At 40.6% G+C, this 15,816-nt stretch overlaps 1 protein-coding gene across 12 annotated transcripts in view; it reads right to left on the reverse strand.

Moving 5' to 3' along the window:
• LOC129738847 (polypyrimidine tract-binding protein 2) overlaps window positions 1-15,816 on the reverse strand; it is a 595,573-nt gene that overhangs the window by 311,629 nt on the left and 268,128 nt on the right. For 8 of the 12 annotated variants that reach the window (XM_055730225.1, XM_055730206.1, XM_055730232.1 and 5 more), the window contains one exon: window positions 7,064-7,084. The exons of the other annotated variants lie outside the window; for them this stretch is intronic. In XM_055730225.1, coding sequence (XP_055586200.1) covers window positions 7,064-7,084 — 21 coding nt within the window. The remainder of the gene's footprint in view (window positions 1-7,063; window positions 7,085-15,816) is intronic. 12 annotated transcript variants of the gene reach the window in all.

The following is a 15,816-nucleotide window of genomic DNA, read 5'->3' on the forward strand; positions in this document are numbered from 1 at the left end:
TTGGCACAGAGTTAGCGCCGAGCGGCATTGAAATTTTACAACATTTTCTTTGAGTGTTCCAACTGATTTGATGAAAATTCAACTCTACACTCTAACAAATGTTTCCACATTTTTCATCAAATTTTTTCATTAAAAAAAAATCGATCGGAAGCAGTTTGAACCTATCTACTGGACCCGGCAACTACGAGCAGTTTTCCTGCCAGGTGCCGCTGCGGGTATCCTGAGGAGCTCGGCAAAGATACAAAAAATGACTTCATAAAGTTTGCATAAAATGTGAACGCCAGCCACCAGTGGAACCCCAGTTGATGATAATGAATAGAAACAGCTTGTGAATTAGTTTTTCGCAATCAATCACTCTTTGGCTGAAACGCCAGAGGAGGGGAGGAGTTGAAAATGGGTTCCTGGAACGAATTGTTCTAGGATTGAAGTTGAACCGGGTGCGATCGATATCATTTGTTTATTGTGAATAAGGACTTACCTACCATTAAATTTAGAAATTGGATTAAACTGGAAAAACACTACGGTTTTCCTCGACGTTGAAACCGAGAAGTCGAGTGCCACATTATGCAACCAAGGGAAAACCCAAACATGAGCGACGACAGGGAAAATTGAATTCGAATCGAATATCATTCCGCACCGTCTGAGCCGCCGGAAAGAAAATCCACTTACGTAGATTTCAGAGGTGAAACGGTGCTGGTTGTTGTTGTTCTCGCCCTTTGGAGCAAGAAAATAAGCTAACGCTCGCCCACATCCGATTTCCGAGTGTGCCCTCTCGAGAAAAACGGTGAAAGAAAATGTTCCAAACACAAAACATGTTGAAAATCGACTTAAGTATTCAAATTGTGCCCATGCCTAGACTTGGGGAAAAGCCATCGCAGGGTCAACAAATAAACATTACCTCCTTGGTACGTTCGAAGAAACACGCCAGAATAGGTTAAAGCTGCTTTCCGATCGATCACAAAACAACCATCAAAGCCTTTCACAACAGAATCATACTGCTCTGCACGAGAAATGTATGTTAAAATAATCGAAGCATAAGTATAATACATTCGGAGATGACTTCCGCCAACCGCCAGCCAACTTCCCTGGAATGTTTTGTTTGCATAGACGTAGATCTATGCCGGATGGGAAGGATATTCCGATTCCGTCTTTACGACTAGCTGGAGCCAGCCAGCCGGTGTCCCGGAGAAGTTTTCGAGAAACGAGTTGTCGGTAGAAGGGCTGTTTTTGTTTCTTGGATAACTTGTTGAAGAATTCGAAACCCGATTCGATGAATGTTTTGAAAATGGAACCAATCAAGGTTTGCATGAGACGACTTTGAAGAATGATTTCTGGAATTATTTCTAGATTTTTTTTAACAAGCTTCACATTGATTCGGGAACAATTCTAGTACTACTACGATACCATTTGGGAATAATTTTAGTATATTTTAGTACCAATTCAGGACTATTCTGTTACAATTCTAAATAGAGCGAATCTAGGAAGTGTACTAGATCTCGTGGAAAATCTAGTACAACACCTGAAAAATCTAATAAAATTCTAGTACAGCACTGAAATGCACTAGTACTTTATTAGAACCTACTAGTACTAAATTAGTACTGAACTAGCTTCTAGTACTGCACTGTGTCTATTTCTGTAATACCGTGTTATACTTTCTTATACTGTGTCTTCCAGTACTGTACTAATACCTTATATTAATAAGGTATTAGTACAGTAATACCAGAAAAGATGGTGGTACCAGAAAAGACATCGAAACACGGATCAGAAAGGCCCGATTTGCGTTTGCGAGTCTCCGAAACATTTGGCGGTCATGCCAGATCTCTCTACGAACAAAAATCCGAATCTTCAACTCAAACGTCAAATCCGTATTGCTGTACGGGTGCGAAACTTGGTGCACATATGCGGTAACGACGCGAAAACTGCAAGTATTTGTAAACCGCTGCCTGCGGAATATCATCCGCGCTTGGTGGCCTGGCAACTGGATCTCGAATGAGGAACTACATCGCCGGTGTCATCAAAAGGCGCTAGAAATCGAGATTCGGGAACGTAAGTGGAGATGGATTGGGCACCACGGCCCTATGCACCGGAGGATCGGCGCGGGATCATTAAGTAAGTAAGTAATAATTAGTTCCTTCAAGTACCGAACTAGTACCTTCTACAACTGTAATACCGTGTTATACCTTCCTAGATTGTGTCTTCTAGTACTGCACTAATACCTTACAGTACTGTTCTAATATCTCCTACTTCTGAACTACCTTTAAGTTCTGCACTAATACCTAGTACTGTACTAGAACCTACTTCTGTTGCTCCTTGTACTGTACTAGTACCTATTATTTCTGTAAAACCGTGTTAAGGTGGTATATTGTGTCTTCTAGTACTGTACTAATACCTTATAGCACTGTACTAAGGTACTGAACTTCAAGTACTGAACTTCAAGTACTGCATTAGTACCTTCTAGTTCTGTACTACTGTTGCTTCTAGTACTGTACTAGTTCCTTCTATTATTGTAATACCGCGTTAAACCTTCTTATACTGTGTCTTCTAGTACTGTACTGATACCTTATATTACTAAACTAGTACCTTTATGTACTGAACTAGTACCTTCTATAACTGTAATACCGTGTTATAACTTCTTATATTGTGTCTTTTAGTACTGTACTAATACCTTATACTACTGAACAAGTACCTTCAAGTACTGTACTAGTACCTTCAAGTACTGTACTAGTACCTTCAAGTACTGTACTAGTACCTTCTAGTACTGTACTAGTACCTACTACTGTTGCAAAACTTTGCTTGAACTTTGGAAGTAGTTCAAGATTTCTCGAGAAATTTCAGTATCATTTTGCCGCGGCGTTAACGTAAGATAAGCTGTGATAAAATGGTGTGGGCGACTCTCATTGGGAGATCGGAAACTTCAAATCGACTCGTGAAAACGTAGGGCGTCTAGCTCTGAAGACGGGGTAGTAACATTCCTTTCTATTCTGTTCTACATAAAACCTCTTTTGATACTGTTAAGTTTTAAAAATATTTAAGTAATTGTCTTGTATTCTATCAAAATATTATTGTTTTAGTATTATCCAAGTATAGATTTAGAAGATTCTATTCCAATACTATTATTGTACCATTCCAGTGACAATACAGATCTATGGCAATGCTAGATTATTACTGTTGCAGTACTAATGGAATATATTTCCAATATTGATTCCTTGTACTAATTCTAGTACTATTCTATTACTAATCTAACTTCATTTTACTACTAATCTAGTCCTATTCCAGTATAAATCCTATACATCTTCAGTACAATTCCAGTGTAATTTTACAGTACAATTCCAATGCTAATCTAGTACTGTTCTCGTTTCATTTTAGTACTCATATAGGCAATGCCTATACTTATGCATATAGTGCTATTTCAGTGCTAATATATACAATTCTTTCTCAGTGCTAATCTATTGGTTTATCCAGTACTTTTTCAATATTAATCTGTATCTAATCAAGATTAAAAACAATTCCAAAACTCTCCTAGTATCATTTCAGTACTAATCTGTTGGAGTATTACTGCAATACTAATCTTTTACTATTACAGTACTAATCTAGTACAACACCAGTACTTTTATATCATGCATCCATTACTTTTCTACTACTCAACTGTTATAGTTTTTATCTAGAACTATTCCAGTAAAAATAAACTCTAAGAGTACAAACTCAGTACTGATCTATAAGAATACAGCGCTTATAAAATTGTTTTTCAATAGTAGTCTAATATTCTTCCACAACTTCTCTAAAACTATTACAGCAAACATCTATTAGTGAGATTTAGTGTTATTTCAAAACTAATCTAGTAGTATAACAGTAAGAATCAAGTACTGTGTCATTCTTGTACTTATCTGTTCTATTGTTGACCCAGTACAAGCACTTTTCAGGAACTAATCTAGTACTCGCATAATATTCCGTTTTAATCAAGCACTCATTAAGTACCAATTTAGTACTATTCTAGTGATAGTACTGAGAAATATTTCATATCAATTTAAGTATTTTCCCAACAATATTTTAGATCTTCAAGCAACCGAAAATAGAAGACACCGGCAAAAATCGGGACCTCTTCCTTTTAGGGAACATCAGCAGCCCGGATTTCTTCAATGGCTAAGAAAAGCAGTTGAGAGACCTCTATTTCCAGAATTACGGAGAAGGAGGTATGCAAAAACATTCAATCGAATACCGAACTCATTCTCCAGAAATTGAACGGCAGCCGGCCATCTCCGGGAACCCTTACGAGAAGAAAAGCCAACGTCGACGACGACGTAAGTCGGAGAGAAAAGCAATATCACAATTCAAACATTTGTTTGATGGAAAAGTTATGTGTGCTTTTTATCCTTATTGCTTCGAGTGTGGTTCGAATATGGTTACTTACTGCTGATGCGGAGCCCCTTCCCTTTATAGGAGAGTCACAGGTATCGAAGCTGAGCACACACCTTTTACATATTATTCATACGATATCAATTGGTGCGAAAGCGGGATACGCGACTGGGGAAGGAGCAGAATTGCCTGGAACAGTTGCGTGTTCAATTCATGGAATCGATTGGCTAGGTAAGATAGGTTCCAGGATTTTCCGGGATCTCGTCAAGAGCTGCCCCGTTAGTTGTCAAAGGAATTGGCTTTACCGGGGTGGTAATAGTTTCAGACTAAAAATTCTCTGTTTAAATACAAAAACATGCACTTTACGGCGAAAATCTGTTTAGGAGACAAATAAATGTATTGTTTCATTTCAAAAATAATATTTCCATCGACCTAACTTCGATCGAAAAGAGATTTGATCATCGTAAAGTTGTTCTACTGATAGGAATAACAAAAAACTAGTGTCAGAACTGTACAGATAGACATCACTCCAATTCCTTCAATTGAACTTCAAGAATCATAAAAATTATCTCCTAAAAGGCTTTTTCTTAATTTTTTTTCCTGTTTTTCACTAAGTGTGATCCCAATCTACAAAGAAAAAATCCATTCTTGTCTTTATATTGATATTTTGGCTTGAAATTTTTTATCATTCTTCATTTGTCATCGAGGCTCAGTCTAAAAGTTTAGAAGAATCAAAAAAAAAAAAAAGTCGGTCTTGATTTAAATTTGCACTTAGCAAACCATCAAACGGCAAATGGATTGCTGCCAAATTTTAATTCACCCGGCAGTAGCAAATCACATTTAATGAATAAATAATCCCACAATACGTTGTTGTGCCAAATGATTTTTTTTTTCTTGGTGCTCTCTTACCTTTCGTTTAGATTTCACCCCCCAGAAATCCGATGAGGACCGAAATGCGTTACATAATTTTATTTGCCTTGTTTGTGTCGATTCGCGGAACGGGAAAGCGGGGGCACACTTCATTTCCTGAAAAAGACTTCCTCCCGTCTCTCGTTGTAACTTTTTCTAGCAAAATGGCAAAACAATGAAACGGAACCGGATGGATTGGATGTCTCCTTTTGAGCTTCCTCCTTTTGACGGTAAAATGTTTTCATTTATCTTATTCTGATTTTAAGTTGAAAACCTCAATAAGATACTTTTGAAGGTATATTTTCACTACATCTAATGATTTCCTGCGTTTTTTTTTAACATCTCAGACATGACGGTTTGGAAAGTGTTCGGTTCGTTTTCTAATCCAAACGATATTCGCATGAATTCGTTGTTTCATTTAACAACACATTTAAGGTTTAAGGATTGAGTGTTTTCCAAGTCAAATACGTTTCAAAACTGAATATTCTCTGAAGCATTTAAAAAACATTTCGATAATCAATTTGTAAATATACGTAACCAGTAAAGGCAGTATGTTTTCTTAGTATACTTCGGAACATACCTGGGTTTTTCATAAGTCCAAACGGGTTACGGTTAGATTCAAAATGTTCTTTATGAACGTACGGCACAACTGTGGTTGATCAACATACATAAAAAATGCAGATGTCGATAAAGTTATGACACCAAAGCAGGTACAGAGCGACGGCCGTAAAGGGAATACGCGGCAGAACGAGTTTGTTTTTCTGAAGATGACTGAAATTCGGTAAGCCGAAACGTTATAAATTGCAATTGCAAAGAATTTTTTTTATAAATTTCATGAACAAACGACCGGTCACTATTAAAAAACTTTTCATTCAGTGGAACCAGAAATGTGATACAAAATGGTCAAAAATGAATACTTATTCAATAGCCATTGAAATGTTGCTAGTGTGTTAATTAGGCCAAATGGCATACGCGTAGCTTCAAAGTGTTTATTGACTGTTTTCAATTGCATTACGCGTGTTATCAAACATACTGCTAGTATCGAATAAAACTTCGAAAATAAATAACAAAATGTCCTTCGAACCGGACGAAATCATTTTTTTTTTTCATTTTTGGATTTTTATAATCTTGAACACAGGAATATAACAAAAATCATTCTCAAATATGTTGACAATCTGATTTGAATATTCCGGTACAAACCATCGTTCATTGCAGACGGCTCCAAGAAGAAAACTTTCCTCGAGGATCGAGACGCCTTTTACTCACACTCCTTCGAAAAATCAAACGGGCTGCCGTCTGAAGGCGCAGGGAAAATTAACATAGAAAATCCCGTCCGAGTGAAAAGTGAAGAATTTATTAGATTCTGTCTAACGAGGGGCTCTTAGTTGGAGAGGGTACTCGCGCCGACTTTTTTTTGTTCTTTTATCGTTGAACAAGGGAAAGTTGACCGCCAAAAGTCACAAATCACTATCTGAGGTCGGAGGTTGTTGAATTTTTTTCATTATTACCCGCGGAGGTAAGGACAAACTTTTTCCCTAAACACCGCACCATTTTGATGATTTCATATTACAATTTTTCACATATTTTGTTAGCCGTTTTGCTCGTTGTTTCGGGTTCCGGGAAAATGAATTCGCAACAGATGGTGCAATCCCGCCGCAGCCAAAAAACCACGAGAAAAAACTGGTAATTTTTCACAGCGTGCACAAGTAGGTTACGGATATTGGGGCACGCGCCAACAGGAACCTATTATTTAGTGGTGGTGGAAACCACCGAAAAGAAAAGTTACTGAAAATAATCTTACCTCAAAAAAACTCAGTCCGCGCTAGAACGAGAAGAGAAAAAAAAGAGGACACGTGGTTTCAATCAACGCCTGCAGAGCTCAGTATACAGTACCATAAAGCGGAGAGGAGCAAATCAAAAAGAAAATCCAGTGAAGAGATCACCGGTTGAAGAATCCCGAGGTTAGATAATCGGTGTAGCAGATTGAAGGATAGAAGATAGAAGGTTTTTTTCGCTCTCCCGAAGTGATTAGTGGATAGTGACAGATTCGAGATTGGAAACCATATTTCAGCGCTGATCTAAAGAAAGATTGTTAGGAGATTGAACTACGAGACAGCATCGCACTACGAAGGAAGATAAATAATAAACGAAACAGTTCGAAAATAAAAAAAAAATTTAAGGAGTCAGTAGTAAAACTGCTGAAATATTGTCTATTCATACGATGAATTTTTTATTGTTTGTTTTAAGGTTTTTGATAACACATAATTAGGATCGAGTGGCATTTTAATGCGGATGCCTTAGCAAAAAGCTAATTGAAGCCCTCGAAGTAAATCCCAAAATTATGGAATCAACTTTTTCGAATCAACCCACACAATGCTTACCGGAGCTAGTTAATCCAATACAAAACGTTTACGGCAGCTCTGCATTCATCAAATCTACTCATGGATGGGGCCTGGATTGCAGCATTCTACGAGGCCTCCCCCGAATGCACCCCGGGAGGTCGTTTTAATGAGGGTTGCCTTCGAAATTACTATCAGAGCACCCCCCGTCAGCTTTTTAGTGCACGGCTAGCAAAATTGCACACCATTTCCATCATCATTACCATCATGTTTTGTTAACAGCATCATCATCATCGTCCCCGTCGAGGTCGTGATCATCGCCGTCAGCATCCTCCAATCCCGAGATTTCAGGGAACGGAACCAGCCCAAACGAAGAACAGGTAAACTGATGATGGAGCGCAGCCCAGTCTCGGCCAAAACCCTCCTCTCGATTCCTGGATCGGGTAGCAGCAAACACATCCTTCAGCAGCCTAGCTGACCAGGAGGGTTCGTTCGTCAATTGTGGAAACTGTTCCGAGTCGTCCGTCAACACAATGGCAACAACTCAACCACCCGCACAGCAAAAAAGGGGAAGCGAGGGCAAACCCATTCATCCCCCCATTCCTGTGCTAATAGTAATGACAGGGGAAGGATGACGAATGACGATGCCTCCACCGAAAATAGAAAGGCAGAAAAAAATTACAGAAAAGGGCCAGGTGAGTCAGCACAGCACAAGCCATTTTGTGTAATCTGATGCCGAAATTACATGCATATGACGTCGTGATGGTGGTGACGGTTCCGGAGCCCCCGGAGATGTGGGTTGTGACAGGACGAAGGGTTTCCCCAAATTTTCGGGAGCGCACTGTCAAAGCAGAACCCCGGAGTAAATTGTGCTGGATGGACAGGAAATCACATGCGTACCGATCCGTTGCGAGAAAGCCTTGTTGCAGTGCGGGTACACTGAGAAAATTCGCAGAAAACATTTCAAACAAATCCAATTTGAAGTCGGAGTAAAAGGATAACAAAATAAACAGATTTGGGGGAATTTTGTGTTGTGATCCTGAATAACTTTCTAGGAAATGAATGAATTGTAAGCGCACAGAACAACGGAATATAAACCCGGAGAAGTTGTGTGAAATATCTGCAAACCAAAATATCCCAGCACTACGGGAGACCAAAAATTGTTTTTGGATTCAACTGTTTGGATTTCTCTTGTGTACAATCGTTAGATCACATAATTGACCTAAGAGCTTTTTAACGAACTTGTAGGGCACTTTCTAGTTCCATACAACATCATTATGGAACTTCTACGGACTATTAAGCTGGGCCTGATTATATCTTTTAAATATGACGAGAATCGTAAAGCTGAAAACAATTACCCTTTTTCTATTGAAGGACAGTAAAGTTTTTTTACACTGGTATGCGAAAAAACCGTGTAAGTTCCCGAAAACCATGTAAAGCTAGTTGCGAAAAATGGTGTAGAAAAAACTTTTGAAATTGATACTGGGAGGACCTGCTCCGAATGGTGAGATCATTAGACATGAAACCTGAGACCTGAGATCTGAGAACTGAGACGTGAGACTTGACGACTTGACGACTTGAGACTTAACGACTTGATGACTTGACGACTTGAGACTTGACGATTTGACGATTTGACGATTTGACGATTTGACGACATGACGACTTGGCGACTTGACGACTTAACGATTTGACGGCATGAGGATTTGAAGGTTTGACGACTTGACGACTTAACGACTCAACGACTCGACGACTTGACGACTTAACGACTCAACGACTTGACGACTTGAAGATTTGAAGGTTTGACGACTTGACGATTCGACGACTTGACGACTTGACAACTTGATGACTTGACGACTTGACGACTTGAAACTTGAGACATGAGACTTGAAACTTGACGACTTCACGACTTGACGACTTGAAGAGTTGATGACTTGTCGACTTGACGATTTGACGACTTGACGACTCAACAACTTGACGACTTGATGACTTGACGACTTGACGATTTGATGATTTGACGGCTTGCCGACTTGACGACTTGACGACTTGGGGACTTGCAGACTTGCCGACTTGACGACTTGAGACTTGACGACTTTACAACTTGACGACTTGATGACTTGACGACTTGACGATTTGACAACTTTATGACTTGACGACTCAACGACTTGACGACTTGCCAACTAGCCGACTTGACGACTTGACGACTAGCCGACTTGTCAACTTGACGACTTGACGATTTGACGACTTGACGACTTGACGACTCAACGACTTGACGACTTGAGACTTGAAACTTGACGACTTGACGACTTGACGACTTAAGACTTGAAACTTGACGACTTGACGACTTGCCGACTTGCCGACTTGACGACTTGACGACTTGACGACATGAGACTTGACGACTCGACGACTTGACGACTTGACGACTCGACGACTTGACGACTTGACGATTTGAGACTTCGAGACTTGAAACTTGAGACTTGACGACTTAAGACATGAGGCATGAGGCATGATAATGAGACATGAGACATGAGATCTGGGACATCAGAGCTGAGACCTGAGATCTAAGACCTGAGAACCAAGACCTGAGACCCGAGACATAACACCTAAAACTTGAGACTCGGGACCTGAGACTTCAGACCTGAGACTCGTGACCTGAAACTCGTGACCTGAAACTCGTGACCTGAGATCTGAGACATCTCACTTTTTACGTCTTACTTTTAAGTTCTCAAGTCTCACGTCTCATCTCTCACTTCTCATGGCTCACTTTCCGCTCCTCACGGCTCACATCTCACTTATAAAGTCTCAAGTCTCATGTTTCAGGTCTCGATGCTCTGGTCTCAGGTCTCATGTCTTAGGTCACAGGTCTTAGGTCTTATGTCTCAGGTCTCAGGTTTCTAGTCCCGTATCTCATGTTTTATGCCTAAGGTCCATAATCATCATAAGTCGACCCATATGACCCATGAACTCAGAGTAGTAGATCTGATGACCCAATGCGTTTTCTCGACCAACTTAATATTCTACTTCCACCATAGAACCACAAGGACCTACTGAACTTTGATCGAATTTTCAGGTTTCGTTTCCTAGTGCTTTTTGACTTCGTCCATGAACTGGAAAAGTGCGGTGCGAAACCTCAATTTCAAAAAGCGTAAGGCCGCGTCAGAATACTTCACGCTCGACTTTGTTATCTGGACTTGACTTAAGTGGACTGAACTGGACTGGACGAGACAAGGCTTGATTAGACTAGAAGAGACTAGACTAGACTAGACTAGACTAGACTAGACTGAACTGGACTGGACTGGACTTGACAAGACTAGGTTTGGTTAGACTAGAATAGACTAGACTGGATTGGACTAGACTGGACAAGACTAGGTTTGATTAGGCTAAAATTAACTGGACCAGACTGGACTAGACTTAAGTGGACTGGACTGAACTTGACTGGACTGGACTGGACAAGACTATGCTTGATTAGACTAGAATAGACTGGACTGGACTGAACTGGACTGGACTGGACGAGACAAGGCTTGATTCGACTAGACTAGACTAGACTAGACTGGACTGGACTTAACAAGACTAGGTTTGATTAGACTTGAATAGACTAGACTGGACTAGACTGAAGTGGCCTGGACTGGACTGGACTTGAATAGACTAGACTGGACTAGACTGAAGTGGCCTGGATTGCACTGGACTGAAGTGGCCTGGACGAGACAAGGCTTGATTAGACTAGAAGAGACTAGACTAGACTGGACTGGACTGGACTGGTCTTGACAAGACTAGGTTTGATTAGACTTGAATAGACTAGACTGGACTAGACTTGAGTGAACTGGACTGGACTGGACTGGACTTGACTGGATTGGACAAGACTGGACTGGACAAGACTAGGCTTGATTAGACTAGAATAGACTAGACTAGACTGGACTGGACTGGATTGAACTGGACAAGAAGAGGCTTGATTAGACTAGAACAGACTGGTCTGGACTGGACTGAATTGGACGAGACTAGGCTTGATTAGACTAGAATAAACTAGACTGGACTGGACTAGACATGTTACACTTCATGCGACGGCTAAGTCTTCTCGACTGCATTTGCTTGTGGAGGTCATAGTAGGCACGACTTCCGCTAAATATTCGCCACCGGATATCACGGCTGGTGTCATTGTCTGCGGTCACTAGTGAGCCGAGATAGACAAAGTCATCGAGCTCGTCGCCGTTTATCATGACCATGGTATCACTGGACAAGCGTATTCAGGCGGCCGCGGATTTGCAGGCCGGAATATACTTCGTCTTGGATGTATTCCTATCCTATTCTTCCTACTTTGCTTCTCAGTTTTCGGTAGAGAATCTGCACGAAGTGCAGATGGTACAGCATTTACCATGCTATCATGTACTTGGTTTATGGTCAGATATTTAATCAGTTGTTCTTGACAAGAAGGAGTAGTAGACCCCGCTTAACGATGCAGATAGCTAGTTGAAGAGCTCGCAAAGCATCATTCGAGCATATGCGGAATCGCGAAAGGCAGTTAAACGAGCTTGTAGACGAGACAAGAGAGTCTGGACGAAATGCCTAGCCGAAAAGGGAGCCGCTGCCAAAAGACCGAGCAGGTCAGTTACTGACCGATCGATCTGATCAGCTCAAACGTTGGACTGAGCATTTCGAACAACTTTCCGAGTTCCACGATGGTCGACACAACCCAATGGTCAACAAAACCCGCAGGACATGGTATGGCCTGGTAACGCCTCAAATACACTACAAATAATCCTAAACAGGATCCAAAATAAAATCGCCAACCTCACCGAACGCTCCAAGGCAACAGATCTCAAGGTAAATGTCGGGAAGATCAAGTCGATGGAGGTCAACGTAGGAAGTCCTTCTAGTTTCATGGCCAACAGGTTGAGAAGGTGGAATGCTTCCAGTATCTTGGAGGTCAAACAACGCCAAGAAGGCCATCGAAACTAGGATTCGAAAGACACGATTCGCTTTAGCGAGTCTTCGAAATATCTGGCGCTCACGACGGATCTCTCTACGAACGAAAATGCGAATCTTCAACTCAAACGTCAGATCCGTATTGTTACACGAGTGCGTAGATTGGTGGAATCTAGGAGGACATCGAAAGAGAGGCACCCCCAGAAGCTTGTAGCTACGAAGCCTAGCCGCCGAAATTCGAACTATCGACGACGATCTTGAATAGGACCAAATGGCTCTGGATCGTCAACAGTCTGAACTACGGCCCTATGCGCCGGAAAATCGACGCGGGATTATTGAAGTAATGTATTCGAGCAGCTCAACAATCATAATACGTTCGAATCATTAGAAAAACAGTGTTCTAGAGTTTCCTAGCAAAGACGATCCCTAAGGCAGTTACAAGGGACTGCTTCTATTAAGCATAGATATATTAAGGCCTTCCACTATAGTTGATGAGAAAACCAAAATTAACCTTGAAAAACTGACCAGAACAGTTTTTGAAGATGCTTCAAAGACTACTAGATTGAACATGTTAGTCTAAAAAGATTTTCCACGATTTTTTTTACTGTGCCTCATAACTTCCGCAGTCATTTTACTTCCAACGATATATGGGTACCGGAATATCGACTGCATATTGTGCCACGATAGTTGGTCACATTCACCAGGAAAAACCACAAGATAGAAATCGCCTACCGATTTCACCCGGGACCCAGTTTCAGGCCAGGCTCCTTTCCGACCCGGCGCAGCAGTTCACTCAAATCCATAATGATGACAACCGTCGGCTACCACAGATTCCAGTGGAAGCGGAATTTGATTTTGATTCTGAGGTCGTACCCACACAATACGGTGTGTGGTGTGTAATTCATTCACGGCACGGTTCTTTGAATCGAATTCAGAGATATGATGCCAGTCACCGGGCCTCACTTCATTTGTCAAAAATCGGTATCTCAGAATTTGATGTTGATTCATTCAAACGTTACAATAATCCTCCTTCCCCCCACCCCAACTAGGAGAAAAATTAAAAAGCTGGGCTGCCTGGAAAATTGATCACCAATCAGTAGCTAACAATTTTCAATTGACACCGTCACAATTTTCAGGGCATGACGCCGAGCTTTTATTCACGGTTTGCCCTCTGTTTTTCCCCTGCGATATGAGGGAATCAAACTTTATCGCAAAACCGATCAGCTGAAGCCCGATGAACGAATATTATCCTCTGAAAGGCTATTTAGATTTAGAATCGCGTCACTTGGCAGTTTTTGTTTGCGGAAATCAATCGAAATCCAAAATCGGGTGGGGAGGATGAGACTAATTAACCTTTGACTGCAACGCGCTTACCAGGGACAAAAGCGGCTGCGGGTTGATTCGATTCATCAAAATTTGTAATTAGTTCTGTTCGCACAATTACAGATGAGATCTAGAAATATGTAATTGAAATAGTTTTTTTTTATTTCAACACAGTTTCTTTTTTCAGATTAATTTCAGTCTCTTATTTTTATTCAATTTCCGTTAAGCTTTAGTTTACATTTAGTTCAGTTTCAGTCTTCAGTGCAGTTCAGAAAGTGAAAATCCACCTAAGAGGTCGGTTTCAAACAGAATCTTCATTTCAAGCAAAGGTCAATCGCCATTAGGGCGCAATTATTTTTCATTGACCTTTTTCGAGTGTCAAATTGTGTTCCCCGGTAATAGTCTTCCGTTTCAAATGGAGCCAATATTAGACAACAAAATCCTTGAAATATTAAAATCATCCAGCAATCGAAATTCAAGACGTTTCTCTCTCCCTTCTGAAGTTGAGCTAAGCGACCGAGGAAGATAGCTGCACAACAATCTTCATCCCATCAGAAATAATGAGAACCGCAGCCTCAACACCGTTTATTCTAATGATTGTCCAACAATAATGGTTCCCGGAGAGAAAAAAAAACAACTTTCGAACCTAAAAGCAAATTCCTTCATCGTCATGAAATTGGTGACATTTGCCAATAACGAATGAATTCTAATGGTCGTTTGTAGGAAAGTATTGAATTCTACGGCATCCGATTTGAGAGATAAAAATTTGCCTGGTTTTCGAGATTGCCTGTTTTTTTTTTTTTGTTAGCAACATCGTTCTTAATTTAGGAAGGAAAAAAAATGGACCAGAAAAGATCCAAATTAAAGGGTATGACTTAAATTTTATTTGAAAATTCTAAAAACAAAACTGCTCACTCAGTCATACTACCCAGAAGAGAAAATGTTGAAACTTTCAAACGCTTACCAAAATGACAAATGAATTACGAGCAATTAGGCAATTTCGAATTGCCAAGCTCACTTTTCATTTTAGTACAAAACAGTAGTACAAAGAGATATTTGAAAAACCAAAAATTCAAGAAAGATTGTAGTGAAAAATGAACCAAACAATAAATTTCTATACCTACAGATAGTTGAAGCTAGAAATCCAAGGTGGTTAGAGTGGGTTGAAATTGTTCGAGAAGATGTAGATGATCTGTTGTGTAACATACCTGAAATTAAAAGAGAAAATTTAAGTGTCATTAATGATTTTGTTTATTTATTCATTCATGTTTTCATTGAGTGAAAGTACTTAAAAGGAAGTAAACAATTGATTAAGTGATCTGCATTTTATTTCCTGAATTGCTGGATTTATAAGAACAACAAAAATAGAAAAGCGCGAAACCATTCGCTTAGATTGGGAAAAAAACCCAGCGGGACCCAATCAATTTCCAATTTTCATTAGCTAGTTTTGGAGCGAAGGACCGAATGGTTCGATTCTGACGAAACCGTCCACCGAAATCTGAACCAACGGGGCCACAAAGATTGGAACCGGAAGATTTTGCATAAATTTTACGAACGCGCACCGTTCCCGTTTTCCAATCTCGCTAATTTCCTGAATTGGATTTGAATTAGTTAGCCACACACCAACAGCACACCACCTCGTGCCTGTTTTCCGCGAATTTCGAGGAACCACAGGTTCCAGAGAGTGGTGTAGATTCCAGGGTCCGGCAGCTGCCGGAATTCACATCCGATGTAACTACGCGGAAGCCTCTGGGAACGCAAAACTCCCAAAAGCATGACCCTGGCTCTATCCGGATGTTACCGGGAAATGAAACTTTTACCGGTGCACAGATTTGTGACGCTGGGAGGCGAAGGGCAAAACATCCGGCGGCAGCTGACCGTCAACAGGAGAATTTGTCCCTGCTGACAAATTGACCGTTTTCGAGTTTGAATATTCATAACCGAAGAGCATCTTTTCGCGATTGATTTCCGGGGC

This window comes from Uranotaenia lowii, chromosome 1, assembly GCF_029784155.1.
Source record: "Uranotaenia lowii strain MFRU-FL chromosome 1, ASM2978415v1, whole genome shotgun sequence".
Taxonomy (NCBI): domain Eukaryota; kingdom Metazoa; phylum Arthropoda; class Insecta; order Diptera; family Culicidae; genus Uranotaenia; species Uranotaenia lowii.